General features: G+C 41.3%; 1 protein-coding gene across 2 annotated transcripts in view; it reads right to left on the reverse strand.

The window, feature by feature from the left end:
* Positions 1 to 4,057: 4,057 nt before the first annotated feature.
* HRH4 (histamine receptor H4) overlaps positions 4,058 to 27,787 on the reverse strand; it is a 54,789-nt gene continuing 31,059 nt past the window's right edge. The window contains exons 1-3 of one of the 2 annotated variants that reach the window (XM_006163670.3): positions 24,900 to 25,213; positions 14,584 to 14,747; positions 4,058 to 5,881 (exon numbers count right to left, since the gene is read on the reverse strand). In XM_006163670.3, coding sequence (XP_006163732.1) covers positions 5,069 to 5,881; positions 14,584 to 14,747; positions 24,900 to 25,095 — 1,173 coding nt within the window. In that variant the 5' untranslated portion in view covers positions 25,096 to 25,213 and the 3' untranslated portion in view covers positions 4,058 to 5,068. Of the gene's footprint in view, positions 5,882 to 14,583; positions 14,748 to 24,899; positions 25,214 to 27,787 lie in introns of those variants that run through there. The other variant, XM_027766359.1, reaches the window with a different exon arrangement.

Raw genomic sequence — 27,787 nt, forward strand, 5'->3', positions numbered from 1 at the left:
ACACTAACTGCTGGTCCTCCAAAATTATTTTTGACTCCATGCATAGTTTTATCATAATACACAGTTTCCACAAACTTTCTGAAGACCGTGTGTGTGTTAGGGGGCTGAATGTGTGTGGATGTGGGAGTGGGCGCATTAATGTGGGCACATGTTATGTGTGTTTGTACTTGTGTGTAGGTGGGTGGGTGGACATGTGTGGGCTGGTGGCTGTGTGTGGACAGTGGTTGCGTGTGTGGAAGTAGGTGTGGACATATGTACGTGGGTTCTTCAAAAAGTTTGTAGAAAACTTGCATAATGAAAAAAACTGTGCGTGGATTTCAAAATATTTTCCCAAAATAAAATTGTACTCCCCATTCCATTTTTTCCATGAAGTTTTGGAAGTCCCCTCATGCACGTGCATGGGTGTGTGGGTTAGACATGGGAGTGGATGTGCATGGCGGCATGTGTGCACACAAATGCCCTTACATGAGCACCTCTAGCAGCCTGACCTTCTAGAATGCGGGAGAAGAGAAGTCATCGTTCTATTTTTTAAGAGAGTTTATGTAGCCTTAACTGATTTCTCTGAATTTAATTCAATATAAAATACTGAAAAGTGAGAGAGGTGTTATCAGATTTCTTTAAATTGTAACACAAAACAAACGCACTTACCTCTTGAGTGTCTGCTCAGAAATAAAAGGCAGACAAACCGTGTGGAACTACTGCCATCTGGTGGAGAACGTAGAGACTGCAGATGTGGGGGACATCCTTCGGTTTAGGCTTCGTTGGTTTGCATTTATTTTATTTTGATTTGACTCAGGTTTTTGTTTAGTCCACTTCCCATTACCCTCATTCTGGAAGCTGTGGCTTGCCAGTTCTCTCCGTGGAAGAGGGTGCAAACAGAGACTCCTGAGTGTTGAGAAGTAGTGCGGGATGAGAGTGTAAGCACCTGGACTCTAGATCCAGCCTCGAGTTCAAGTTCGGGCTTCATTATTACCTGCAGCCGAGGCTGCTCGAGGCAAGTCATCTACACCCCCATTCTCCAGTTTCCTGGCCTGTGGAACCATAACCCCAGCTGTAGCTGTTCCACACAGCGGCTCTAAGGAATGAGTCCATTCCCCTTATGTGACCAGAGTACCCGCCATGCAGAGGTTTCTGCATGGTTACGGCTCTCGGTGACGTCCTACTGGAGACTTCTCTGGCCAGTGCCTTTGTCCATAATGTGTCCGGAACAGCTACACAGCCTCGGCAGAAGGACTGGGTGGCCTGAGAAGACGCGGGCCAAGCAAGGCTGCCCTGCAGCAGCACTGCGGCCGGGGCGCTGCCGCCCAAAAAACTACACGCATCACTGTGAAAGAAACAATTCATCAAGCTGTGTCACTGCACGGCAGGGCACATGCGGGCCTGTCTGCCTGCTGGGTCCATGCCAGATGATGTCCAACTCCTGAAAGGCCAGGACTCTGCATACCTCGTGCCCCAGCACCCCTGACATGTATGAGCCTGGTGGAGGGATACTGTCTCCGAGCAGCAGCCGCGTTCCTCAGTCGAGAGGACAGGGCAGAAGGGCATGACCTTCGGGACTCCAGATCATCCTGTGAAGCCAGAGAAACAAAACCCAAAATCTAAACTGTCCTTCAACCAGCTGGATCCTGGAACTGGGAGGCCAGGAAAGACAGAATTAGAAAATGACTTGACTAGTGCCCACCCCACTTCGAAGGGCATGACCCAGGTGCCTTGGATTGGCGCAAGGGAACGGGAAAGGCCAGAGGAACGGTGCAATTAGCCTTGCCTTCGGTTTCTAAGAAGAAACAGATAACCGCCTTTCTCTGGAGGACAAAGCCTATCTTTTACAGCCTTATCTTGACTATTGGAAATTTTAAGTAAGAGTGAATGTCAGAAACAACTTTCAACAGCTTCCGCAAACATTTCCTGTAGGATCTTTTTTCCTTTCTTTTCTTTTCATTTTTTCTTTTCTCTTCAAATTACCAGAAGGTGCATTGACTTGCCAGCAAGAAAAAGATAGACAGGGAGAAATCACGCTGATGCGGCGCAGCCAAGACGTGATGCCTTTTCCTCCATTTCTCCATCCCTTAGGATTTGGGGCATGCATACAGGGGTATGGCGAGTGGAAGCAGGCAAACTTCCGAGAAATACGTGTGGACAGGCCTCTTGAGACCTAGGCTTAGAACTAGTGAGGTGTCTCTTTCACTGCCCATTGGTGCCAGTCTGTTAGCCAAAGAAATCATTCTTGGGATGAACTACAAAGTGGGGGGTATGCAGCAAAGGGTAGAGGATCGTGGCCATTGGGGCGGTCCTGCAGAATGTATGAGAACTATAATCTGATCTTCCTAACAGCTCCACTTGAACTAGATATTATTTCTACCCTCTTGCGGTAACCATATACCTCCTCATTTGAGGGAATAGTTTCTGCCTCAGTTGCTCACGTGCTGTGAAAGGGCGAATCCCACCTTCCTGCCACAGAATCTAGTCTAAAGGGGGAACCGACAACAAGGTGGGCAATGCCAGCAACCGTCTTCCCCTAGAGGGGTCGGTCCAGAGATAAACACAGGATACCAGGGGAGCAATCAACTGATCCTTTCTAGGAATTTTTTTTTTCTCTCATTGTTACTAAGAGAGACCATTTCCCTATCTGATTCAGAAGAATGTGAAGTTTCTTCACCCCAGCTCTGTGTAGGTGCCAGTCTGAGAAAATGAAGCTGTGAGTCCCCAGTGTCAGCCATCCCTGGGGTCAACTTCTACCCTCTATGCATTTTAATCATAGGAGCCAATATTTCCCTTTTGCCCATGCGTTTCAAATTGTGTTCCTGTCCCTTGTAACCATAGGAATCCTAACTGATGGACTTACAGCACATAACATTTCCAGCAGAAAAGGCGATGTTTGCACTTTCTGGGGTGCTCACTAAAGCAGTTTCATGAATCACTTTTTCCTTTTCCATATACAGCAGGGGTTGCAATTCTGATGGGAACAGACAGGAAAATGAAAGTGACTAAACGAGGCAACCTGGAACGGCGGAGGACTGGAAAAGATCCCCCTGTCCACTCCTCAGGTCCAGCAACTTTTCTTGATGGAATGTAGGCTGCCCAAGATTACTGAATCTTGTAATTTTTCAGAAAATAAGCTAAAAAAAATCCCAATTTTACTGCTAAACTTTCCAGTTTCTAAATCACATCAACAAATGCAATTCATTATATAGACCAGAAACATCCATAAGATGTCTTAACTGTATAAGAACTCTGAGAACTTATCAAAGAAACACTGATAAAACCTTTAAGAGGGGAACCAGCAGTTAGCGTAATGGCTGTCGCTGGATTCCCACGTAGTCGACCGCAGTTCGCGTCCCGGACCCCGTGGCTTAGAACTCACGCCGGGCGCGTGTGCGTGCATGCCCAAGATCCCGAGAGGAGAATGGAGGAGAAGGGATTGCGGCGTGACTATCCCCCCTGGGGGGTGATTTCTCGCTTTCTCTCTCTATGTCTCTCTCTGTCTGTCTGGCAAGTGCACGCGCCCTATTGCGAAAACCTCTCCCTCCCCACAAAAAATAGGATTTTGCGGAAACCCCCCAAAAAAAAAAAAAAAAAAAAAAACCTTATAAGAGGGATCAGCAAATGGCATAATGGTTACATTGCTGGATTCCCACATGGTTGACCACAGTTCAAATCCAGACTCAGTAGCTTATAAAACTCACACTAGGCACATGAGCATGCATGTCCAAAATCCAGAGGAGAATGAAGGAGAAGGTATTGTAGTGTGGACATTCCCCCAGGGGGTGATTCCTTGCTTTCTGTCTCTGTCCCTCTCTGTCTCCCCAGTGAGTGCACACACCCTATAGCAACAATCTCTTAAAAAAAAGAAAAACCCTCCTTATAAAAGAGATGAAATTGACTGAGAAAAATGACATTTTATGGCAAAAGCAGACAGAAAGCACTAGAAAAAAAGAACAGTGAAAAAATAAAATGCAAATTATCATCAAAGTATGAGAGGACACCCAAAAGTTCTTGGAAAGTGGAATTAAAATATGAATTTATTTTGATGCAAAAAATTAAAATTCAATGCATAGTTTTTTTATAATATGCATTTATCATTCATTTTTTAAGACCTTCCTTGTATAACCTATCCAAGACTATGAAGGCCCCTCATATAACATATACATAATAAAGGGATAACCAAGTATTACAATGTAAAATATTTTACAACTTAGTTAGAGACACTGAACATTTTATTAACAAGTATCAACATCCACTAGTTCTGTGAATGTTTTACCAGGCATATCTAGGTTAATCACATTATCTTCTCACCATCTCTCAGCTCCTCTCTTTCCCATAGTTTCTCACAAAACGGGAATTTTAGTTGATAAAGAACTTGGAAGAGGGCAGGAAGGAGTAGGACCGGCAGTCCTTTCAACCACTGGTGACCATTGCCTGTCCCTCGTCCTCTAACCCTGTGATCTCCCAGGCCTCCCAGATCACCAGTGAAGACCATGGAGAGCTGCCATCTCCAGCTCTTCCCACTGCCACGCCTTACTGCCTTCCTTCCTGAGTCCAGGGATATAAATACACACGAGCTGGCCTGAGCATGCTCCCATTTTTCCAACTCACCTGCCCACTGATCATAACAGAATCACCCAAACCATGTAAAAACAGCTCTTTTTTTTTTCCTCTTGCATTCTTTAGGGAGCTATTTTCAAACTGGGTAAAATTTTTAAATTAAAAAAAAAAAATTCACTTAAAACTGGAGCAAGCACTGAACACAGAAACCAAACAAAAACTCTGTTCTTTCATAATCAATGCTGTATCAAGATCTAAAAATGAGAAAGAGGCGATGACTAAGGAAATATGTAGTACTTTTGTGGCTATGAGTTTACAGGAACATTATTGTCCATTAATTATTATACTGTTATTACTATATTGTTTTATTTATTATTGGCCTAATTTTCCACTGACTTTTCCATGCTCAAATGTTTTTAGGTTTCCATGGACTTTTCCTGTACAGTGGAAAGGGCAAGATGAAAACCAGATCAAATTTATCTAGATGAGATTAGGACAAAAATTTACGGAACTAAGGAAATTATCTCTAAGAGGATATTGACCGATGGTGTGATGGTATGGGTTGCTTTTTTATACAAAATATTTTCGAGATAGCCTTCTGAAAACTCTTGTGACACAATGGATATAAAAAAGGATTGACAAAGGAGTTGAACCACTGAAGCCAAAATGCAACTTCATACCAGTGTGATTCAGGACGGTTCTCTGGTTCGTAAGTTGAAAGAACAATTGTGAACAGAGAATGTGGGGCCCAGCAAATGGCAAAAACACTTAAAAGAATAGCTAGTGACTTGGCTAATTTCCTGGCTCTGAACAGTTCCAGATGTTCTCTTTGGTGAAGAGCTATGGAATCTGAATGGGTCAGGGAACCCATTTTGGAAGCAATTACATTGTTATTTAGCTGCATTCTTAAGGAAAGCAAGAGACTGTTCTTCCTTCCCTGTCTTTCTGAATGAAGGGATGTAGCTCTTTCCTTTGGTGCAGGAAGAGATGTCCTTGGAAATAGTCCACATCGGCATGAGTGTCCACAGTCGCTGGAAGAGACAGAAGCAAGTCCAGGAGAGCTTTGGCATCTATTGAGCTTACTTCGCTTCCATATGCTCCAGTAAATATGCATGTTGAAATAAGCGACCAAGATGACTGGGATCAAAAATTCAAAGAACGAAGTGATGAGCGGTATGTACCATATTAATAAAAATCCAGGCTGGCATTTGTTAACCCCTTTAGGCCAAGACTGTGAAACTAGAATCATTGGCCCATTCACTAAAAAGGCAAGAACCCAAACGGCCAACATCGGAGTGGCAATCTTCAAGATCCCGGTGTGTTGAGCTCTATAAGACACCTAGAAGAGACCAGATCGATACATTATTTCTGATACAATGGACATATATTGAGAGTATAAAGCATCTGATAGGCCTCAGAAGTTTCAGAGCTATACAAGATGTGGGGATGTTAACTAACCTGAGTATCATGATATGAGCTAGGACAGAGCTCAATTTCAGACAACCTGGGCCCAGGTGCAGACTTTTTAAATGGTTTTCAAGGGGAAGATTGTAACTGTCTAGGCTAGACTTCTGACACTATAGAAAATATCAAGACCAATATCTAAAACAACAAAGTGTGACCAGCTGTGGTGGCACAACGCTCCACAATGCTGAGGCTGTGCAGGAAGGTCCCAAATGCATGTCCCAAGGTCTCGCCATACACACTGGGCATGCACCGAAAGAAAGAAAGAAAGAAAGAAAGAAAGAAAGAAAGAAAGAAAGAAAGAAAGAAAGAAAGAAAGAAAGAAAGGAAGGAAGGAAGGAAGGAAGGAAGGAAGGAAAGAAAAAGGAAAGAAAAAGGAAAGGAAAGGAAAGGAAAGGAAAGGAAAGGAAAGGAAAGGAAAGGAAGAAGAAAGAAAGCAAGAAAGCAAGCAAGCAGCCAGCCACATTAGCACATGCACTCAGCAGGCTGGGGCAACATAGAAAGCCTGGGTTTGATTCCCAGTTATCAAACAAAAAGAAAAACAAAAGAAGCCAGCCACAGTGACTCTTGCTTATAGTCCCAGCTATTCAGGAGGTACAACACAATGAGACCCTGTCTAAAAACACTACACACACACACACACACACACACACACACACACACACGTAAACTAGGAAAACATCTTTTCTAATTCACAGACACTAATCTGAATGTTAAACAACTAAAATTGGGTATATCTTATCACAGTATTTCTCAATCTGCTGGCTGGGTCATGACCAGCTGTGTCTCCAATGACAGAACATTAAGCATCAGACTGCATCACACCAGAAGCAGTCCCATAGCCTAGAGGTTAAGAGAGGAGGATCATACAGGGCTGACTGTGGGGTTTGAAACCTGATCCCACTGACTTGAAAAACATGCCAGGTATCTTTGCATCCATGCCCAAAATTCTCACAGGATGAAGAAATGGAGGAAGGGAACCAGCAGTTAGCGTAATGGCTATGTCGCTGGACTCCCATGTAGTCGACTGCGGTTCGTGTCCCGGACCCGGTGACTTAAAACCCACGCCGGGCGCGTGTGCGTGTGTGCCCAAGATCCCAAGAGGAGAATGGAGGAGAAGGGATTGCGGCATGGCCATCCCCTCTGGGGAATGATTTCTCGCTTTCTATCTCTCTGTCTCTGTCTGTCTGGCGAGCGCACACGCCCTATAGTGAAAAACCTCTCAAAAAAAAAAAAAAGAAATGGAGGAAAAAGGATTGTGGTGAGACCATGCACCATTGAAGGGTGCTTTTTCCTTCTCCTCTTTCTCGTTCTGTCTTTCTGTTTCTAGCAAACACATCTGCCCTCTGGCAAGTTCTTAAAAATGCATCACATAGGGGACCAGCACTTAGCGTAATGGCTATGTCACTGGACTCCCATGTAGTTGACCACAGTTCAAATCCCGGACCCAGTGCCTTAAAACTCATGCTGGGCCCGTGTGCGTGCGTTCCCAAGATCCCAAGAGGAGAATGGAGGAGAAGGGATTGTGGCGTGGCCATCCCCCCAGGGGGTGATTTCTTGCTTTCTGTCTCTCTGTCTCTCTCTGTCTGTCTGGCGAGCGCATGCCCCCTATTGCAAAAACCTCTAAAAAAATGCATCACACATAGTAAGAACAGGTTTTGTTGGTTTTTGAGGGGTTTTTTGCTATGGACACATGTGCTCACCAGAAAGACAGAGAGAGACAGAGAAACAAATCGGGAAATTCCCTCCCCCACCGGGGGATGGCCACACTTCAATCCCTTTTCCTCCATTCTCTCCTCTTGGGATCTTGGGTATGCATACACATGTGCCCAATGTGAGTTTCAAGCCTCTGGGTCTGGGATTCAAACCACAGTCAGCCATGTGGAAGTCCGGCGACATAACCATTACACCATCAGCTGATCCCAAGAATGGACATCTTTTTGTTGACATTTCATTGAACAAAGCAATATATCTTTGGGAATACAGACAAACATATGTAGATAGAAATGCACATGCTGAATCGTAGTGTGAAATGCATTGGTCATTGTGGTCACAGTCAAAACTTTGAAAGCCACTCTCTTATCTGATTTCAGTATTCAGAAAGAAGCTACTTTGCAGTTCATGCTAAGACTTCAAGGTGGGATCAAGAGGGGAATAAAGGGCTCTTGCATCACTCCCAAGAAGATCAACCACAACAGAAAGATGTTTAACCCTGCAGCAGAGAAACACCAGGGTTAATGAGCACCACAGTCACTTCTTTCTACAAGTATAGAATCCTAGCCAATACAATGCCAACGCTGAGATGGCCCGCCACTTCAAGAGACGTAACTTTGGCAAGATCCACTGTTTTTGTGTTTTGTTTTGTTTTGTTTTGTTTTGTTTTGTTTTGTTTTCTTTTTAAGACTGAAAACTGGGGACTCTTAGGTGGTACGGTGGTTAAGGAGCTGGACTCCCACATGGCTGACCACGGTTCAAGTCCCAGACCTGGTGGCTTGCTTTCTCACTTCCTCTTTCTCTCTCTCACTGCTCAAATTTTTTAAAATAAATAAATAATAATAACAAATAAAAATATATAAATAAATAAATAAATCATTTTTAAAAAATTAAAAAGAGACTGAAGACTGTTCTAACTCCACTTAGTCACATGGACAGGCTTCTATAAGAGAGAATGAGATTCTAAGACTAAGAATAGCCCTCAGATCACAGTTTTGTGTCAATCTCAAAATCTTCAGTAATTTCTAAGTGTAAAGATATCTAAGGCCACCAGAGCAGGGGACATGGTGGATAAGTGCTGGACTCTCACATGGCCAACTGCTGTTCAAGTCCCAGACCTGGCAGCTCTCTTTCTCACTTCTCTTTCTGTCTCTGGTCAAATTTAAAAATAAATGAATAAATAAATAAAATAATGACAGTGGATAAAATTATATAAGTAAATAAATACATAATTATTTTTTTAAAAAGGTATCTAAGGCCAATCACCTTACATAAAAGATAAACAAATGAAACAAGAATTTTTTTAAGGGGACCTGGGATAACCTCTCTGAACCTCTTTTAGATCAGTAGGGTATCTTCCAGCCCAAACATTCTTTGTTTTTCTGACTTCCTCACTTACAGGAAAAGAAATAATCTACTTGTGAAATTGGAATGTACCTCCTATTTCACCATCTCTCCTGTACTATTTTCTCCATGAGTTTTAGATCCTATTCCACAATGTTTTCTAGCTTTTCAAAGGAACACAACCCTGTCCAGCACTGTCTTTCTTTGATGGATTATACATGCTGAGAAGGGCTCACCAATTGACTGGAGGTAAGAGGAAGGCAATTAATAATAGTACTTTTTAAACTAGTTCTTTATTACAGCTGTAGAAAACTTTTCCTCCAAATTATCAGTATTTCTGAAGCTAAGCTAAAATTCATATGGTGCTGACCACAAGCTCCACAGGCAATACACTTTTTTGTCTTCTGCTTCTCATGCCACTAATTAATACATCTCTTGCACTAAATATAATGATTATGAAGATGGTAACAATACCCAGATGGTCATAAAACTGCATTTAGTTTTTTAATTGCTCTGTTCAGCCTTTGTAATGATATAATGCAATATGCTGGAGAGTGATCGCTCTTCCATTATGCATAAGGTCAATTGAGATCATGGACGCCCAAGGGGTTTGAGAAGAGGATGCCGATCCCTTCATCTTTGGTGAGAATTTTTGCAGACAGACAGCTCAAACATTGCTTGAATCCAGATTCAGGCAGCTTGGAGTGGTCTCTTTGAAATCCATCAGTAGCCTAATTCTCACCCACAACAGAATATATCCATTATTCTGGACACTACCTCTTATCTTGCTTCCTTTCCTACCCTAAAAAAATCTTAACGTTCTGTCGGTCAGGGTTCTTATGTGAAACAGAGCAGACCGCTGAAATGTGCTTGTGTTAGTAGTAAGACAGGACGGCAGGATCATTCCGAGTGCCTGTTGTGGGCTGAACTATGTTCCCAAAAAACGTGTGTTGAAATCCTAACCACTAGTAGCTGTAAGTGTGACCTTATTTGGAACTACAGCATTCATATATAATCAAGTTAAAATGAGGTCAAACTGGATTAGAATGGGCACTAATTCAATATGCAAGGAAGCAGGACACAGACACAGAAGTCACATGGGGGGAACGCCATGTGACAAAAGGGGCAGAGCAATGTAGCTACAAGCCAAGGAATGTGGAGGATTGCTAGCAACACCAGAAGCTGGGAGAAAGGCATGGAGCAGGCTCTTCGAAGGCCAGCAGAGAGGATGGCCCTATGGACACTTGGATTTCAAACTTCTAGGTTCCAAATCCTAAGGTAAGGTAACCTTAGCTATCTCTGTGAAAGAATAATCTCCTATTGTTATAAGCAACCCTGTTTATGGTATTTTGTCAGGGCAGACCTAGAAAACTGGTATAGCCCTCTGACCAGTCTTCCCAGTAACGATACAAGGATACTTCAAAAAATTATGGAAAAATAAAATTAAAGTACGAGCTTACTCTGGTACAAAGAAACTTTGATATCCATGCAGTTTTTTCATAATGGGCCTCTTCCAAGAAATTTTTGAAGACTCTTATTTTTCACAGTCTTAATTTTACTGTCAACTTTTTTCCCCTATAAGTAAATACCCTTCTTCCAGACCAAGTCAAGGTGGTGCAACAGTAGCTCAACACCTATTCTCCTGGAACACACGTGGAAGACCAGGGTTTGGTTACTGGGTTAAACTAAACACACTGGGAACATACATGTGGGCCAGTGATCCTGGCTGGTTGGGAAGGATATGGAGAAGATCATGGTGTGAGACCCTGTTGAGGGTGCTTGTCTCTCTCTCAGTAAATAAACTTTAAAAATAAATAAATAAATACTCTTAGTAATTTTTTAAGTTTATTTTCATTTTATGAGTATGAGAAATAAAGAGAGATAAAGTGAGAGACAGCACTCCCAACAGGGTCTGGATGCTGCAGTCCATCCACAGAATTCAGCCAGCCCTGGATCGTGGGCATGCACAGGCCCAGTGTACTCATCGAGGTCTGCAGACTTAATCCTGGAACCTTCCCATGCAGGATTGCCTCATAGAGTGTCACATTTTACTGCTGTCCCACTGTGTAGCCCCTTCTCTTATTATCTTCATTCTGCATACATCTTATTTCCAATTTCTTCCAGCTATTGCCTAGCCCTGCTATCCTCTTCCCCCACCCACTCTTGCTTCAGCCACATGGCATCTCTCCCTCCAGGAAACTTCTCTGAGCACCGTAATCAAGTGCTTCCATCTGCACCGACTTTTCTCTTGCGGGTTATTGTCAGATTTCCATTTCCCATGCCCATACCCTATCACACTGTCCCCTCTACTTTCACAAGTTTTCCCACTGTCACTTCCCAAAGACTCCCAGGGATCTTGGAAGGCTTCCTTCTGGCTGCACATGGCTCCCTGAGAACCGTTAGCCAGAGAGGTGCAAGTGCCTCCTGAACACCTCTGCCAGCATGTGTGTGTGGAGCCCTTGCTACGTATTATATTCCACTCTGCACAGTGTGCTGGGGGCCTGGGATCTAGCTGACCCTCCCTCACCCAGTTTTCAATCTAACTGCCAGGGCAATTTCTCAAGTCCAAACTAGGATTTTTAAAAAGTCAATTCACTTTTCCTCTGGACATCATTCCTCATCTCTCTTAACCTCGAAGGAACAAATTATCCCTTTTCTGCCCACGAACCTAAGGGTAGACTCAAGAAAGTCAGATATCCAGTGAGGGAAGTCTCAGAAACATCAAGTGAAGATTTAAAAGAAATGCTCATCCAAGAGAAATAAAGACTTAAAAATATGAATAGGAAGGATTCTGAATTAGAGCAATGGATGCGTGACCTACAGTATGAAATATATTTGACACCCTAACCAAGTACACAGACAGATGGATTCACAAAACAATCTTTACCTTTGTCCTGCACAAGGGCTGATATTGTCTACTGTAATTGTTTTATTCTGTTCTATTCTGACTCATTCCATATTTTTTCATTGAGAAAGAAAGCACTGGTCACGACCCACTGAGCAGATTTCATGACTCAATAATAATAATATTGTCCTCTCAATGCCCTCTAGCACAGTAAGTCCATTGTGCAGATTCCTTTTGTTTATGGATCTGTCTCTACATGGATTATCATGCTCTTTAAAAATAGACTGTTGGGATCAGCAGATGGCATAGTGGTTACATTGCTGGACTTCCACATGGCCAACTACGGTTCAAGTCCCAGACCTGGTGGTTTGAAAATCACACTGGGCACTAGAGCATGTGTGCCCAAGATCCCAGGAGAATGGAGGAGAAGAGATTGCAGCGTGGTCATTCTCCCAGGGGGTGATTTCTCACTTTCCCTATTACTTTCTCCAACCCTCTCTCTCTCCTTTGCAAGTGCACATGCCCTAAGGCAAAACCTCTCCAAAAAAATAGACTCTGTTTATTCACTTTTCTATCCCAGAAATTAGCAAAATGCCTGTCACACATTAGGTCCCCCAAGATTTGGGTCCCTGAGACTCAGGGTTAAAGGAAATTCCCTATCTCTGCCTCAGAGTTCAGATCACTCTCTGATATTTATAAGGCTCCCTTCTTTTCTTGAGAAAGTTTTTTTGCTTTCAGGCACATGTGCTTGCTGGAGAGACAGAGAGAGACAGAGACACAGAAAATGATAAATTACCCCTCAGTGGGAATGGCCATGCCTTAATCCCTTCTTCTCCACTCTCCTCTCAGGATTTTGGCACACATGCATACATACCCAGCCTGAGTTTTGAGCCTCCAGGTCCAGGATTCAGATTGCAGTTGGTCACATGGAAGGCCAGCGCTTCAACCACCCCACCACCTGCTGGCCCCTGTGGCTCCCTTCTAACCCTTGTCTGTACATCAACCTTATTTTCTCCTCTGTTCTATTGCTGTGAAATTTAGTTTGCTTAAGCTTTTTTCTTTCTTTCTTTCTTTTTTGGAGAGGTTTTTCGCTATAGGACGCGTGCACTCGCCAGACAGACAGAGAGAGACAGAGAGGTAGAAAGCAAGAAATCACCCGCGGCCACACCGCAATCCCTTTTCCTCCATTCTCCTCTCAGGATCTTGGGCACGCACGCACAGGTGCCCGGCGTTAGTTTAAGCCACCGGTCTGGGACTTGAACCGCGGTCGACTACATGAGAGTCCAGCGACTTAGCCATTACGCTAACTGCTGGTCCCAGTTTGCTTAAGCTTTGTCATAACTCATTAATGAGACTATTCAAAATCTTGAGTAAATTCACACTTTCTTGGCATGGATCTTTTTTTTTTTTTTTGTAGGGCACATGCACTCACCAGAAAGACAGTGAGAGAGAGAGAGACAGAAAGTGAGTGATCTCCCCCTGGGGGGATGGCCACGCCACAATCCCTTCTCCTTCATTCTCTTCTCGGGATCTTGGGCACACATGCACACGTGCCCAGCATGAGTTTAAGCCACTGGGCCCGGGACTCAAACTACAGTTAACTACATGGGAGTCCAGCGACATGGCCATTATGCCAACTGCTGGTCCCAGGCATGGATCTTAAACTGGCATTGGGCATGATGTTCCTGGCTGGTCCCACTGTATAACCCAGAGCTTCCCTGTATACTGTCTTCTCTTTGGCCATTCAGCATTGATGTTCTCATTTCTTTCAGAAGTCTGGGATTCTTTCTACTTGCTCTCCTAGTTCCTTACTGAAGGAAATACTTAGATATTGCAGTCAACGGAGTGGAACTGATTAACTTACTATGAACTCCTACATATCCAACCTACTACAGACTTAGTATAGCATTTATGACAACTTGCCTTGGGTTTTCTTTGATGTCTTCCCATTTTAATGACATGTAGGGAAGTGGCTTACTCAAATAACACAAAATAAGGACCAGTAAGAGCTTTGTGCCAAATAATAAAAGGATACAGCTTCTTTAAGATTTGTCAATAAAACAAATTAGGCTTAATTTATTTTTTTCCTTAGAGGGGTCAAATGGTAGCATAGAAATAAAATGTGATGCTTTGCAAGGCTGACCCACATGGAAAGGTTCCTAGTTCATATCTAGAAACCTCCTTGACTATGCCAGGCACGCATGTGCCCATGACCCAGGGTTGGCTGACCATGGGGTAGATAACACTGCTGAGACTCTCTGAGTGTGCTGCTTCTGTCCCCCTATCTTGATTCCTCTGTCTCTCTTGCTATGGAAAAAATATCATAAATAAAATAAAACTTTAAAAAGTTGGGGGGAAGGGCAGCTGGTGTCATGGGGGTTGAGGTGGCTGGATCCCATTTGACTGACTGTTTGGTACAAGTCCCAGACCCAGTGGCTTGTAAAACATACCGAGCAAATGTGCCTGCATGCCGCAAATCCCAGGCGAGTGGAGGAGAAGGAACTGCAGTAAGGTCATCTCCTTTAGGAGAGGCTTTCTCACTGTCCCTCTTCTTTGCTCTCTCTCTGGCAAGCACATGCACCCTATAGCAATTTTTTTTTATTTCTTTTGGCTTACAGACCCAAAATTTACATTTACACAATATTCTAAGGAAGATAAATTAATGTTTGACTTACAGCATTCAAGACTGACTGGTATCGATCATAGCTGATGAGGACAATGTTATACACAGACGCTGTACACAAAAGATAGTCGGTAATGAGCCAAAATGCACAGATTTCATTTTTCAACTTCCAGTCAAACAGTACCTGAGGGATGTACAAAGGAATGGAGATCACACCTGTACAGGGAAGTAATAAGAGTTTTTAAAAAATAGCACACATCAACTAGTACAAAGCGGCATACTCTAAAGGGTACGCAAGACAAATAATGTATTTGAATTAGCTTAGAATGGCTTGATTATAATTTAGAAATTCATGTATTTCACCAGGCAGCTCAGAAATTATTTCCTCCACACTCTTGTTAAAGTTTATACATTCAATCACTATACATCACTACAGCTTCTACAGTGAATTTACCCAACGTGAATTTACCTAATTCACACCAGTCAAGGTGAAGATACTATACACATTATTATCAACAGACAATTCTCCATTTCTGTGTCCCATAAATGTCTTGCCTCTCCATGTTTTCTCCATGATCCCTTTGTTCACACTTTCTCCCTTCTCTCACCCTTTTCCGGCACTGTCTCCAGTATCTGTAATCATTTTCCATGACTCTATATACTCTAATCTCCTACACACTCTAAACGACAATTTGTATAACAGTTGTCATCAACATTGTACCTCTAATGGCTCCTTATTCCCAAAATAAGTACAGGTCCCAACCTGTATTTTCAGCCATCTCCAGTGTAAATCATCTGTACATTAACCATGACCCAAACCAAACAGGATGGGCCACCCTTCCTCCAAGACATCCCACACTTTCACATCTCTTTCTCTCTGCCAGCACCATTTCCCCTTCCTAGAATTTCTCTTGTCTTCTACTAAGAAATCTATTGGTTTGTCGGAAAAGTCATGATACTTTTTGAATAGAAAAACATGCCATGACTTTTCTGATAACTCACTATTTACTTCTTTCTCACTCTTCACTAAGGCAAAAAAAAAAAAAATGACTTCCTCAATATCATCTGTCTTAAGAATTTCTTGCAGAATGGTTCCTCTGTTATCTACACCCTCCAGACTCTACTCATTTTTACCTCTCTTGTGCACGAATACTATTTACTGTATATTGTAGTCATCTTTTTAATAAAAATGAATAGGGCCATGTCATAAATCAGTATTTGTTTTTCCTACAAGAGTTGACTGAGGGACCAGCAGTTAGCGTAATGGCTATGTTCCTGGACTCCCATGTAGTCGACCACAGTTCACATCCCGGACCTGGTGGCTTAAAACTCACGCCGGGCGTGTGTGCGTGTGTGCCCAAGATCCCGAGAGGAGAATGGAGAAGGGATTGTGGCGTGGCCATCCCCCCAGGGGGTGATTTCTCACTTTCTGTCTCTCTGTCTCTCTCTGTCTGGTGAGCACATGCGCCCTATAGCAAAAACCTTTCCAAAAAAAAAAAAAAAAAAGTTGACTGAGCAGTTTCTATTTAACTTAAATTAACAACAACTAGTATGTACTGTACAATCACCTATGTCAGCATCATGGGATGTGCATTATAAACATCATCTCATTTAATCACCATAAACACTTCGTGACATAAGGACCATGCTGAGTTAACAACTAGAGAACCTGAAGCTCAGAGAGGAGACATAATGAATCCAAGGTCTGCTAAACTAATCATTGGAAAAGGTGAATTTGAAACCATGTAATGCAATTTCAAAACGTCTGACTTGAGCTGTGAACCATCACTGAATGAACAGGTAAATGAGCTCTACCACAATGACTCAGCCCAACACAAAAACTGCTTAACTATGAAAAGTTAAGTGTAAAAATGAGATGTCAGCAGTCACTTACATATAAAAAAGCAGTCACTTACATATACAAATAAACTGGGGCTCTCTTTCCTTTAGCTTTTGAGGGGTTTTAGTTGCACTGACAGTTCAGTCAGGTTGCTGAGATATCATATATTAAGTGGGAGCTCAGTTGAAATCTTATTTTGTTAAGTAACTTTATAATAGGAAAGCCAATCATTGAGAATAATAGAAATGACCCCAGACCTCTACAGGCCGTAGAGCACCAGGGCGTGACAGTAGAACCACATGGAAAACCTGGGTTAGGATCCCAAGTCTACCTGATCCTTGATGACTGGTAGGCTGGGGTGTCAGCAGTGCAGTTGGACAAGGCTACTTGCCTGAAGGAAGGAAGAAAAAAAGGGAAGGAAAGAAGGGGGAAAGGGAAAGGACTAACTTTAAAGAGAAAAAGAGAGAGTAACTTTAAAAAGAGAGAGATAAAAGAAAGGAAAAAGAAGCATTCTCTCAGAACAAGATTATAGGAGGCTGTGATGGCACAGTTTCAGAACTGGTATAAGGAGATGTGAAATCTGGTGTTCTGTTCCTAGGCTAACATAAAGATGAGAGACCAGACTCCATCAAGGTGGAAAGTTGTGTGGTCAGTTCTTATTTGGACTATACATTGTCCAAATAACTCACTTATTTTATGTTTCAATTGCATTTTTAATGACGAGTAGGCTTCTTCGTGGTGCCTTTTATTTAATCAAGGCTGTGTGTGTTACATGTGTATGTGGTATAAAATAGGTTATCAGGTTCACCTGAGATAAATCAAAGCATCTCAAAACCAGAGACATGTGTTCTATTTTAGCCCATGGTGTGGCTTCTGCGGTTCCCAGCACGAGTATTTCCACACCTGTACTCATTTCTTCCACAGAATGAGAAAGAAGAATGAGATGTCAGCAGTCACTTACATATAGATGTCGCCAACTTAAAAGTTAAAGGAAAGGATGTGACATAAATATTGTTTTTCACACATTTTTTGAAAGAGGAAGGGTGTGTTCAAAATCGTAGGAGCTGCTTCAAACAGAGGTTAGATTAAAACTAGTTTTATTCCTCTGGTTTTAGTAAAACCCTGCTGACACTGTATTTTATGTGACATTGTAGGACACAGATCATGTACAGTTCCTGCTTTGCTGAGTAAAGGTAATCTTAGTGGCTCATTCCAAAGGAGTTTCAAAAAAATTAGTCAGAAATATTTCTCTGATATACTCATTCCTAAGTATTTCTACAACTCCTGGAAGTTTCTACAACTTCTGGGTCAAATGGACTTGATAAGTAAAACTAAGAGCTAGTTCCTTTAAAAGAGCAGTAAGAGTGGTCAAACAGCGAAGCAGTGGTAAAATGCAATGCTCTGCAAGGCTGATCCACATGATAGTTCCAAGTTCACATCCAGAGACTCTGACTACTCCCGGCCTGCACCTGCCATAATCCAGGGTCGGCTGGGGGACTGATTATGCCATCAAGACCCTGTTATGGGTGCTATTTCTCTCTCTCTCCCTATGTCTGTCTCACTCTCTTTCTATGTTTCTTTCTCTCTTCCTGAAGAAATAAATAAATAAAACTTTTTTTTTTTTGGAGAAGTTTTCACTATAGGGCACATGCACTAGCCAGAAAGACAGAGACAGACAGAGAGACAGAAAGCGAGAAATCACCCCCCAGAGGGGATGACCACGCTGCAATCCCTTCTCCTCCATTCTCCTCTCAGGATCTTGGACACGTACACACACATGCCCAGTGTGAGTTTAAGCCACCAGGTCCGGGACTTAAACTGCAATCGACTACATGGGAGTCCAACGACATAGCCATTACACCAACTGCTGGTCCCAATAAATAAAACTTTAATTTAAAAAAAAAGCAAAAGCCTTCAGCAGGTCTGATTAATTTTTTTTTTAAATAAGACTAAACAAACTATTTTTTTTAAAGGAGATGAGGAACAGGAGGAGAGGAGAAGGAAGGGAAAGATGATGAGAAGAAAAGCCTCACCAAGCTCTAGTTAATTTGTCCCACATCAGCCTGCCCTCACCTCTCTGGTCTTACCCCTTCGTTCTCCTCCACCCCCCACTCACTCCACTCCAGCCCCTCTGGCTTCAAATACACCATATACTCTCCCAGCTCAGATCCTTTGCCTTTGCTGTCCCTTAGTACAAATGTTGTTCCCCAAACAGAGCTTCCTCTGTTTGCTCGGGTATTTTGTTTGCAGTAAGATTAAAAGTTTAAAATTGCAATCCATCCCTAGCACATGCCTTCTCCCTCATCCCAGCTACATTTTCCTCAATAGTGATTATCACCCTCTAAACTACTATATAATTTATTTACTTATTTATATTGTTTATTGTTCGTTCCTCACTCCTGCTCCCAGTAGAAAGAGAAGTATAATAAAGGCAAGGATTTTTTTTTATTTACTATTAGTTCCTTTTACTTGTTTAAAATCAGGTTAATTCACTCATTAATGCATTTTTAAAAGATTCTTATATACTGGAGAGTATGTCCATAACTAAATACTTCCAATAAAGATATTATATCTGAAACAGGAATTCTATTTTAATACAAAATTTTGAATTTACAAACTCCAAACCAGTATCATTTCATTTGGTACAAGCTCACTGATAAAGGATACAGTTTAAGCTTTTGTTTATACTGTAACATCTTCAAAATATTAATTTTTAAAAATACCTATTATTTACTGTTCAATGAAACGTCACTTCTAAGATTTCTCATACTTATTGGGTCCTCATCCTGATTGTCTCTGCTATGCAATGAATCTGACAAGACGGTGAACGTTTCTGAGCCTTCAAGATGTTGACAGGGGTTTCTTCTATTTAGTGAAGATTCTGGTGAAAGGTTTCATTATCTGCATAGGGTTGCTGCCTAGTATGCGTCCACTGATGTGTTGTGAGGGATGATTTCTGACAGAAGGTTCTCCCACATTCATGACATTCATAGTGTTTCTCTTCTCACATTCATTGCATTCATAGGGTTTCTCTCTTGTGTGAGTTCTATGACGTTCTCTAAGTTTTGACTTTGCAGAGAAGGATTTTCCACATTCCTTCCATTCATAGGGTTTCTCTCCAGATAACCTTCTTGGTAGAATAGGATCTGCATCCAGATGAAATGTTTTTTTCTAGTATTCCATTTCTCTCCTTACTTAATGTTTTGTTGTTGACAGATCAGCTTTCTACAAATGCTGGCCTTGGTTTTCCTGGCTCTTTTTCATCATGTCACCAACTATGCATAAGTCTAGTGGTTCTGACTTGAGGGTTCTTCCTCTAATATCCATGGCTCCTCTCCTTGTTCCAACATGAAAACCACCTCTGGTTTGGTAATACAAAACCTCACGGAGATGAAATGGCTGTAGTTCTCCAGCATCACGTCCCTGTACAGGATCCTCTGAGCAGGGTCCAGGTGCTACCATTCTTCCCTTGGAGTTCTGCAGTTTTCATCTTCCCTTGGGCAGAAATAGGTAATACAAGGAGCTCCTTCCTGCACTACTTAATTAATCTGCATGCCATGATGGAGTAAGCACCCATATTGCTCCAGGCCCCCTGTGGTAAGGGGCAGGGTGTGAGGGCTCTGGTAAAGGAAAACGGCCCCGAGATGGCAGGTTTCCTTCTCCCGGGAGACAAAGCAGCTCTGGGCCAGTAGACTTGGGAGCAGCAGTTACCACATGCTGATGGGGCCAGCCCCTGACATGGTGGCAAAGTTTGGATCCGACATGGAGGACCGGGAGGGAAGGCCGTTTGAGAAACACGCCGGACATGCCCAGAAGCTCAGGCTCCGAGTCTCCAGGCTCCCGTTCGCACCTGCAGCACCTCGATCATCACCTCGCAAGGATTATTTTTTAACTGTATCTTTATTGCTATATTCCCGGCCCCTCAGAAATAAACCTATTTCAAAATAAATAACTGTGGGATAAATGAACAGATGAGGACAGGGAAGCCCAGCCTGCTTTAAAATGACCACAAATCTGGCAGTACCTCTTCTTTCTCAGCCAGCAAAGAAGTCACGCCTTCCATGACAAATGGCAATCAAAAGAAGGGGGAGCTGTGTGGATGATAGGGTGTTTTGGACTGAATGCCTCCCCACATAACCCCTAATTTATATATTAAACCCTAACCTAAAGTTTGTCCATTTTTGGAAATGGAATCTCTAAGCAAGAAATTAAAGGCAATACAGAGCCTAAGGATGGGACCCTGATCCAAAAGGAATAATGACCTTATAAGAGACAACAAAGAACCCTCTTCGTGTACACTCAGAGAAAGTCCATGTGAAGAAGCTGTGAGAATGCAGTTATCTGCAAGCCAGGAAGAGAGCCCTCACCGCGCATAGAACCGACCTGAATCTTGAGTTGGGATGTCCTAGCCTCCAGATCTGTGACAAAATAAATTCAGTTGTTTTGGTACAGTTAGACTGAGCTCATTACTACAGAGGGCAAGAAAAGAGTCCTGAACTGGGGCCTGAAGTATTGAGGATAAACTGTCATCCTGATAATTAGGTCCGGGGGTGCTGACAGCCACCTCCGTTCATTCCTAAAGATCCTTTCCAGGTCATCTATTGATGCCAGTGTGGTAGAGGCCATAAAAATGCTCAGACGACACGTAGATATGAAGGTAACCATCCACAGATGGAAACATGAGCCACGTGAGACCAATTTTATAGCTATTGATATAAATATGGATAGGATATTATACAGACTTCATAGATCTCATTTATATATCATTCAGTATAGCTGGCACTGGAATTTTTCCTTAATAAGTCATTGTTTTCCACCAGTAAAAACAGCCTGGGAAGCTCACACGAAGGTAGATTCTCAACAGGAGGCAGTTCTGAAACCTGTGAGATGAGGGCACTTGGTCAGAAAGCTCACAAGGCCATTCTTGTGTGAGGCTCTGTTATCATCACATGGTCTGGAGCTCTGGGTCTCATGACCTCAAATATTAAGAGTCACTGACTTACAGCCACACAAAATGCCTCACGACTTCTGCCCACCCCACCCCACCCCTATCCATTCCTCTAGGCTCAGGGTCAAAAGGCACACATCAGAGTATGGCAAAGAGAAAGGAGGACCTTGACAGAAAACTCAAATCCTGTTACTTAAAGCTTTTGGGGGTTTGTTGTAATTCTTGCATCAAGGCAAGTATTAACTAAATGCACTCTATGATAGATGCAGCTGGCAAGGGGCAGGGGAGATGTAAAGGATGAAAAGCCAGACTAGTAGAGTCTCTGACCTGTCCCACACGTCCTCATCAGGAGCAAAGCCAATTCCTTTCCCATCCACCTGCTCATGGCAGAGCGGAGGCACAAGAACAGGTGAATAACTCCATCCACAGAGGCTTTTCTCATAGCTGAGCCACACCTGTGTGTTATGGTGTTCAAACCCTTGGTGGTGGGGCTGCCATGATACTGACCTTGGGCTGGTCACAGACACATTTCGTACCATCTTTGTTCAAAAGCTTCAAGCCCCAGTTTCTCTCCATATCTCTCTACCCCAGGGTAGTCAGGCCTCACTCCCCTTGGATTAGTTAAAATGTATAATCTACTTTAAGTACTAAGTAGCATCAGTTCTGTAAAGAAGAGCAGGATGAGTGCATTTATAGCAGAATAACCACTATGTTCACTTCACATAAGCATGCTTGTATATTCGTACATGTTTATGTGAGCACAGAGAATGATGTGGTAGGATCTACATGAAGCTGTTAACATTGACTACTTGGAGAGAACTGAGGATAGAAATGGGAAGACTGTTGCTTTTTTTTTTTTTTTTTTTTTGGTTTTTGCCATAGGGTGTATGTGCCTGTTGGAGAGAGAAAAAAATAGTGAGAGGGAAAGTGAGAAATCATCCCTGGGGGATAGCCACACCACAATTCCACCATTTTCTTCTTGGAATTTCAAGCATGCATACACTCATGCCTGCCATGATTTTCAAGCAGCTGGGTCCAGAACTACTTGAACCACAGTCAGTCAGTCATGTGGAAGTCCAGTGCCTCTACCACCATGCCACCTGCTGGTCCCAAGACTATTGATTTTTTTTTTTTTTTTTTTAGAGAGAGAGAGAGAGCAGTTTCTGCTATAGGGCGCATGTGCTCACCAGAAAGACAAGAATATTGATTTTTAAGAAAATACATTTCAGGGCTAGCAGATGGCATGGTGCTTAAAGTTATGGACTCCCACATGGCCAATCACAGTATGAGTCCTGGACCTGACAGCTTGCTTTCTCATTCCACCCCCCCTCTCTGTCTCTTCCTGGTCAAATTAAAAACGAATAATAATAAAGTTAAATAAAATAACTCTTAAAAAAAAAATCCTGGGAGGAGGATGGAGGGGAAGGGATTACAATGAGGCCATCCCCCTGGAAGGTGATTTCTCACTTTCTGTCTCTGTCTCACTAGCAAGCACATATGCCCTATAGCAAAAATCTCTCTCAAAAATAAAAAAAAAGAGAAAGAAAGAAGGAAGGAAGGAAGGAAAGAAGGAAGGAAGGAAGGAAAGAAAAGAAAAGAAAAGAAAAGAAAAGAAAAGAAAAGAAAAGAAAAGAAAAGAAAAGAAAAGAAAAGAGAAAGAAAAAAAAGAAAAGAAAAGAAAAGAAAAGAAAAGAAAAGAAAAGAAAAGAAAAGAAAAGAAAAGAAAAGAAAAGAGAAAGAAAAAGAAAGGAAGGAAGGAAGGAAAGAAGGAAGGAAGGAAGGAAGGAAGGAAGGAAGGAAGGAAGGAAGAAAGGACCTATCTATATTGGTTAGCCCCCTTTATTAATGACCCTGTCCTTTCTATACTATGACTCATAAATCAACCTCTCTGTCTAGTAGTTTCTCAGAATTCTCAGGACAATGGAATCATAACTACCTACCCACAGTGCTTCCGATTTCTATTAAGAATGCCAGAATGCCACACTTTTCTTAGTCCATGAACCCCAAATTATTTTTCTTTGTCTTGCCTGGTGCCATCATTTGCAGCTCTACCTCCTGGCCTGCCTTTACACCATCATCCCAGCTCAGAGCCTTACCACAGACTTCTGCTACACACTGGATTGTCTCTAAAACCAGGCTACTTTGTTCTGCTGCTTCTCCCACCACCTATTGCTCTCGTGATGCTTCTAAGGCAAAGCATCCAATGCATCCAATTACTCACATGTTCTCAAATCCTTAAATCTCCACACTGCCTTATGAATAAACTTCAATCCAGATTCACATTAGTGAGTCTGAACACTCAAGGTGTTCACTATATAGATTCCAGTGTTATCCCTGTTCCCATACAACTACCTGCATATCAGCCAGTCTTAAGTTTACACTCAGGACAACATGCACAAGATTTTTTTTTTTTTTTTTAATAGCACTGTCTTTGCCGATTCTTGGAATATTCCTCTCCTGCCCAGATCTGCCTATGGAAACCCTGCCCATCCTTGAAGGTTCATCTTGAATACCAAAGTTCATTAACTAAATGTGTTTGAACCCACCTCTGAGTGCCATGGCAGTGTTAGATCTTCTTGTGATCTCACATTACTCTGGTATGGTCATTTGTGAACATCTTTTATTTGCTCTGCTACATTGAAACTTTAGAGTAAGAAGAGACTAACCTATTCTTTCATGGATCTCCTATACCTAGTAGAACTTGCATATCTGACAGTACTTACGCATAACTAGAACTACACCAACACTTGGTTTGGGTTAACACTTATCTACAGAGAAATCAAGAGAAGAGAACTAACGTATGTTGAGCAAGCATTGTGTTCCAGGCAAAGTACCAAGCATTCTATGAGTTATGTTTCAATTTAACATAAATACAAGCTTTATGAAGCTATAAACACGATAATCTAAATGTGAATTATACTAGAAGCTTCTATGAAACAATATCATCAACTGACATTTCTACATGTCTACTTGTTATGATAAGCTTTACTTTAAAATTACAACAGTCAGGCAGTGAAAATTTACGAAGTGCATATTCTCAAAGATTAATTTCTATGGTCTATTATAACTCTGTAAAGCTATGACAACATATTATATGCAAAGGAGTTTATCATTGAGTGCATTTTATGATAATCTATGCCATATTATAAAATAATACTATTTAATTGACCTGAATATTCTGTTTTCTAATTGTGCATATACATTATTGCCTACTACTCCAACATTGTGACACTAAGAAAACTATATTTAAAGAGAAATACCTATCCTTATACATCTAAACAAGAAAAATAGTTCCAGAAATAAATAAGTCTTACATTAAGACAATTTCAGAACTATTCAAGACTTATTTTTATTTTATATAAAAGAAAATAATCTGTTTTCACTTGAAAATTCACCTGTGACACATTCACATATGTATAACATTTTCTTAAAGTGCCATATAACCTCCCAAACTTTAATACTCAAATTTTTTGTTCTCAAATTTTCCAATCACATGTAGCCCTGTGAAATAACAAAAACTTTTTTATAGTTTAGGAAATTAATTTTAAAAGATCATCTTAAAAAAAGATACATCACTTACCCACAAAGAAGTCAGCAATGGCCAAGTTAAGAAAAAAATAATTACTTCGATGTCTAAGGTTTTTGTCCACGATGAAAGCTAAAATGACCACAGCATTTCCCAACATTATAGCAAAAGCTAGTAAGGACATTAAAAATGCTAAAGCATTTCTAGTGCTTGGTGATAAGTCACTTGTGCTATTAGCACCTGACATCATGCCAAGTGATGAAGAAGGTTAATATAGCAAGCTTTGTCCAACCAGGCAATTGGCGTAAGTACGTTTTCCAGCCAGATACCTAATATATAGCATCTCTACTCAAAACATTTTTTTTTAATCTAATGCTGATCTCACAGTAAGTACTTCCTGATTCTTGATAAAGTAAACTTGTGGTAACAGTTTCCCTTTAGCTGACACTGAAAAAGTATTTCAAAAAAGCTGAAATGTTTTATCTTCAACATTTTAATGTGATTTATCCATCATTCATTAATAAAGCAATAATTATGATTATCTATAAAATATAACTGATACATTATCTAATCGCATGGGCTCAAACACGGTTCCTTTAGAAGTAATAGAAATCCAGTTAAGTATTCTCCTCTGCCACAATGTGGTAACAGAGTCTGAGTTTCACAGTTCCATCAGAAATTTAAAAAAAAAAATTAGACAGTGGTATGAAGGCACTGGACATCGGGCAATGAAGGATCATGATCCCTGGGAGGAAGGAAGGGATAAGTTGGGCCCAGCAGTTTCCCCAGCTTACTGTCTTGAGAGAGCTTCCAGTGCACAGGCAAGGAGCAGAAATCCAAGCTATGGCCAGCAGATCTGCTCCCTGGGATGAGGAGATGGAGCTGAGGATCAGGAATAACAGAGGACTCTTCATGCAAATGGGCACTGACAGAATTCCAGAGATCTGTAGAGGACTTTCTAGTATTCACCAGAGTGCTGGTGAGCACAGTGTGGATGAAATGTTCTAAGTGGGGAAAAGAACCACTCAAAAAGATTAGAGAACAGTTCCGAGAGGTCACACAGCACTTGTTATACATAGTGCCTTCTCCTATCAGCCAGATGGAAAATCCCATAATTAGGGGTATTGAGTCTTGCCTCAATGGTTGAGAATAGCCCTATATTAAAAAATCCAACCTGGGACCAGCAGATGATGTAATGGCTTCGTTGTTGGACTCCCATGAAGTTGACCATAGTTCAAGTCCCAGACCCAATGGCTTAAACTCATGCTGGGCACATGTGCATGCATGCCCAGGATCCCGAGAAGAGAATGGAGGAGAAGGGATTGTGGCATGGCCATCCCCTGGGGGGTAATTTCTCACTTTCTGTCTTTCTGTATCTCTCTGTCTTTCTGGTGCAAACACGCGCCCTGTAGCAAAAACCTCTCCGGAAAAAAATAAATAAATAAAGCTCCAACTTAACAAATCTTTAAAAAAGACGTAACAGGATTGGTTTTCCAAGTAATTAAGACTGGATATTTTTATATATTTACAGAATATATAAAAATATCCATTCCTTAACAAGGTAATACTTATAAAATCTGAAATATATATATTCTATAAATATATAAAAATATATATATTCTATAAATATATAAAAATATCCATTCCTCAACAAGGTAATACTTATAAAATCTAAAATCTTATTAAATATTACAGGCATACCAAGAAGCAGGCTAATATGATCTGTAATGAGAAGAAAATCAACTTATTGAAACCAACTCAGAATTGACAAAGATATTAGAATTAATAAACAAAGAAATAAATACAGTATAGTTGTATTCCACATTTTCAAAAAGAAATGTAAAGATATAGGAGATTTTTTAAATCAAACCTCTAGAAATGAACACTGGGCTGTCTGAACTAAAAATACACTGAAAAGAATTCATGGTGATCAGACACTGCAGAAGAAAAGATTAGTGAACTTGAATGCATGATAAAAACTACCCAAAATGAAAGCCAGGCATAATGGCACATACCTGTAAACCCAGATCCTGGGGACAAGAGGCAGGAGGATCATGAGTACCCTGGGAAGACAGCAACATCCTGTCTAAAAATAAACAAAACCACACACACACAGACACACACACACACACACACACACCTAAAAACTGCTCCAAATGAAACAGAGATTAAAGGAAAAAAAATAACAGAATATTACTAAGCTATAGGACAATTGCAGTATATTTATCTAAGAAAAGTCCCTGAAGGAAAGGACAGAGTAAGGAATAAAAAATTTTTTTAAAGAATTAATGGTCAAAAACTCTTATAATTTGATAAAAACTATAAACTAAAAGCTCCATGAACCCCAAACACAAGGGGAAAAAAAAGAAAACTACACAGGTGTGGGGTTGGCAGGTGATGTAGTGTTGATGTGCTGGACTCCCACATGGCTGATCATGGTTTGAGTCCCGGATCTGGCAGATTCCTTTCTCCCTTTCCCTCTCTCTCTCTCTCTCTCTCTCTCTGTGTGTGTGTGTGTGTGTGTGTGTGTGTGTGTGTGTGTGTGTCTGGTCAAATTTTAAAATATTAATAATAGTGATAAATAAAATTAAATAAATATTAAAGAATAACTACATAGGTGCATAATTATATGAGTGCATCAAATGGTATTGCTCAGAAGCAGCGTTAAGAAGAAAATCTTAAGAGCAGCTGTGGGTGAGGGAGAGACACATAATATACAACACAATATAGAGAATAAAAAAGATATGAATTCTAGCCAGCTTCTGATGACAAGTGAGAACGTAGGGGTTGCAACATTTTTCAAGTGTTATTTGCAGAGGACATGACTGTATACATAGAAGACCCAATGCTTTCTATGAAAAAATTTCTGGAAGTAATACACGAATAGAGTAAAGTTGCAGGATACAAAATTAATATCCAGAAATCTATAGCATTTTTATATA

Source organism: Tupaia chinensis, unplaced genomic scaffold (genome assembly GCF_000334495.1).
Source record: "Tupaia chinensis unplaced genomic scaffold, TupChi_1.0 Scaffold142717_1, whole genome shotgun sequence".
NCBI classification, from domain to species: domain Eukaryota; kingdom Metazoa; phylum Chordata; class Mammalia; order Scandentia; family Tupaiidae; genus Tupaia; species Tupaia belangeri.